General features: G+C 35.0%; 1 protein-coding gene across 1 annotated transcript; it reads left to right on the top strand.

The window, feature by feature from the left end:
- Nucleotides 1-244: 244 nt before the first annotated feature.
- On the top strand, nt 245-2,172 carry LOC130830642 (KRR1 small subunit processome component homolog). The gene is given in 2 exon segments (XM_057698004.1): nt 245-376; nt 378-2,172. Coding segments are annotated over 2 exon segments (1,143 nt in total). The 3' UTR covers nt 1,389-2,172.
- The last annotated feature ends 1,032 nt before the right edge of the window (nt 2,173-3,204 follow it).

Genomic DNA, 3,204 nt, shown 5'->3' with positions numbered 1-3,204 from the left:
AGTGTGCATTTCTATATGCATTCATTTTTTACACAATGGGAAGAAAACTCTTGTTTGAAAATTTTAATGAGTACATTCTAGAAATCTGGTTGCAGAATCAACATTATATTTTAGTCAGATACAAAAACGTAAGGACAATGGCCTTATTACACATATTTTTATGATGTAGATGTGTCCAACTGAGTGTTTAATCACATTATTAAATGAATTAAATGTTAAAAATCGTCACTGAGGTAGTTTGAAGATGGCGTCTTCCAAGGTGGATGGGCCTGCTGCAGCGTCTGGGAAAAGTGAATTTCGTAGCCAGAAGCCTAAGCCGGAGAACCAAGATGAATCAGAACTCCTCACTGTTCCTGATGGTTGGAAGGAGCCAGCTTTTTTCCAAAGAGGACAATACAAGAGGACTCTTGGAGGAGAGCAGTTTTGCAACTTTGTTTCCAAAATATAGAGAGGCTTACTTGAAAGAATGCTGGCCATTGGTACAGAAAGCCTTGAATGAACATCATGTTAATGCAACCCTGGACCTGATCGAGGGCAGCATGACTGTCTGTACAACAAAGAAGACATTTGATCCATATATCATCATTAGGGCCAGAGACTTAATAAAACTATTACCAAGGAGTGTTTCGTTTGAACAGGCAGTACGAATTCTTCAGGATGATGTTGCATGTGACATCATTAAAATAGGTTCTTTAGTAAGAAATAAGGAAAGATTTGTAAAAAGAAGACAACGGCTTATTGGTCCCAAAGGATCTACGTTGAAGGCGTTGGAACTCCTAACAGACTGTTACATTATGGTTCAGGGAAACACGGTTTCAGCCATTGGACCTTTTAGTGGCTTAAAAGAGGTTCGAAAAGTAGTCCTAGACACTATGAAGAATATTCATCCAATTTATAACATTAAAACCTTAATGATTAAACGAGAGTTGGCGAAAGATTCTGAGTTAAGATCACAAAGTTGGGAAAGATTTTTGCCACAGTTCAAGCACAAAAATGTGAATAAACGCAAGGAACCAAAGAAGAAAACTGTTAAGAAGGCGTATACACCATTCCCACCACCACAGCCAGAAAGTCAGATTGACAAAGAATTGGCTAGTGGTGAATACTTTTTGAAGGCAAGTCAAAAGAAGAGACAGAAAATGGAAGCAATAAAGGCTAAACAAGCAGAAGCTCTTAGTAAGAGACAAGAGGAAATAAACAAAGCTTTTATTCCACCTAAAGAAAAACTAGTTGTGAAACCTAAGCAAGCTTCTACTGAAATTAAAATTGATGTGGCTGCCATCAAGGAAAAGGTTAAGAAAGCAAAGAATAAGAAATTGGGGGCTCTTACAGCTGAAGAAGTTAAGCTTAAAATGGAAGCAGATGAAAAGAAAAAGAAAAAAAAGTAACATAAAAAAACAAAAAAAACCCTGAGCTAGAATTTATTAAGCTATCTCCTTTTGTAAAGGATTTTGAGATACTAGGGCATTAGTCGCCTTATCCGTGAGAAGACCCTGATCAGTTTTTTCTGAGTTTGTTTTGTTCTTTATAACAGTGTTTATATAAACAACTATTCTTTATAAATTATTGTATTCTCCATATGTTTTTTGAAAAATTTTATACTAGAGAGTGGTATCATGTGTTTATATGCATTGCACCTAATCTATTCCAGGCAGGTTTTACCTAAGCATGGTTTTAGGGGTTATTCTTAAGGTTGCTTATATAAAGATTTTTGGAATGTGGCTACTGTAATTAAATCCAATGTCCGAGGCCATTTGTTGGTCTTTAATCATGTCCCAGCATTTGGTTTTGAGGAAAATTGATTTTTCAGTGCTCTCTCTAATGATACCAAGTAAACATGTAGGCTTATTCCTTTTCGTAATCTCATTTTACATTTTGTTCCAAGATTAATCCATAATCCAGAAAAACAAGGCCATTTAAATTAATTCCCTTAATTACTATTCCAGTCTGAGTACTAAACCAGAAAGACATCAAATTGCAAGAGAGCAGGGACAACCAGATATTTAGAGTTGAAGCAGCATGCAACAGGTTATATAGAAATGTTTTCTACTAATGAGGGCCAGTGCAGTTATTCAGACTCACCTAAATCTAGCTTGCTATTTTACATATTTAGAAGCTGAGGCATACAGGGGATAGGTTACTCACTGTAAGTCACAGCTGTTGCAGCCTGAAAACAATACTTCTTCATAAAATGTGGAAAGTAAAGATGAGTTTATCCTATAGTGTTAGGAAGTTGAACCGTTTCTTCTTTTGAGTAAGGGTTTGCTGCAAATTAGAAATACACCCAATTGTTATTTTTTTTAGGACATAAGCCATGTATGAATGAGGAATTTTTTCCCCTGGATTGTATTAGTTCAAAGGAAGTAAATGAGGGTATTTGTGCTTGACCAAAATGATAATTATAACAGTCAATATTAGGATAGGTGGAGTAACAATGAGAAAAAGCGATATGTATCTGTTACGTGGAAATATCGGCCAGTCCGGAAACACAGCAGAGTAGTAACCTGTGAAACAGACATAAAATATCCTCTTAAATGTTGTTCCTCATAACATAGCTCACACAGATCTTATACAACTTAAGGTTTATATACATACGTGTCACTTTGTCTCGTTGTGGGTTAACTGTAAAATCAGAAGAAAGAAAAAAATTGAATAGTTACTGGTGAGGCTTTTGTTTCTTTTTAAAAGCCAAGTCTCTTAATTATAACCATTGACTGTTGCAGTCAGCTTGTTTATGTAAACTTTATATAAACTTTTTGTATACTGCTACTATAAGTGGAAAATCATTTTACATAACTGCCAGGTAAAATAAATGCAATTAAAATAAAACATTAGAATTAAAAATAATTATTAGTAAAAAAAAAAAAAATCATCACTGAAAAAGAACGGACTCCAACTACCATATGATCCAGTAATCCCACTACTGGGCATATACCCAAAGAAAACCATAATCCCAAAAGAAACATGCACCATAATGTTTATTGCAGCACTATTTACAATAGCCAAGACATGGAAGCAACCTAAATGCCCATCAAGAAATGAATGGATAAAGAAGATGTGGCATATATATACAATGGAATATTACTCAGCTATAAAAAGGAATGAGATGGAGCTGTATGTAATGAGGTGGATAGACCTAGAGTCTGTCATACAGAGTGAAGTAAGTCAGAAAGAGAAAGACAAATATTGTATGCTAACTCACAT

This window comes from Hippopotamus amphibius, chromosome 10 (genome assembly GCF_030028045.1).
Source record: "Hippopotamus amphibius kiboko isolate mHipAmp2 chromosome 10, mHipAmp2.hap2, whole genome shotgun sequence".
Classification (NCBI taxonomy): Eukaryota; Metazoa; Chordata; class Mammalia; order Artiodactyla; family Hippopotamidae; genus Hippopotamus; species Hippopotamus amphibius.
Note: the sequence above shows the minus strand (reverse complement) of the source record. Positions and strands in the feature narration are given on the sequence as shown.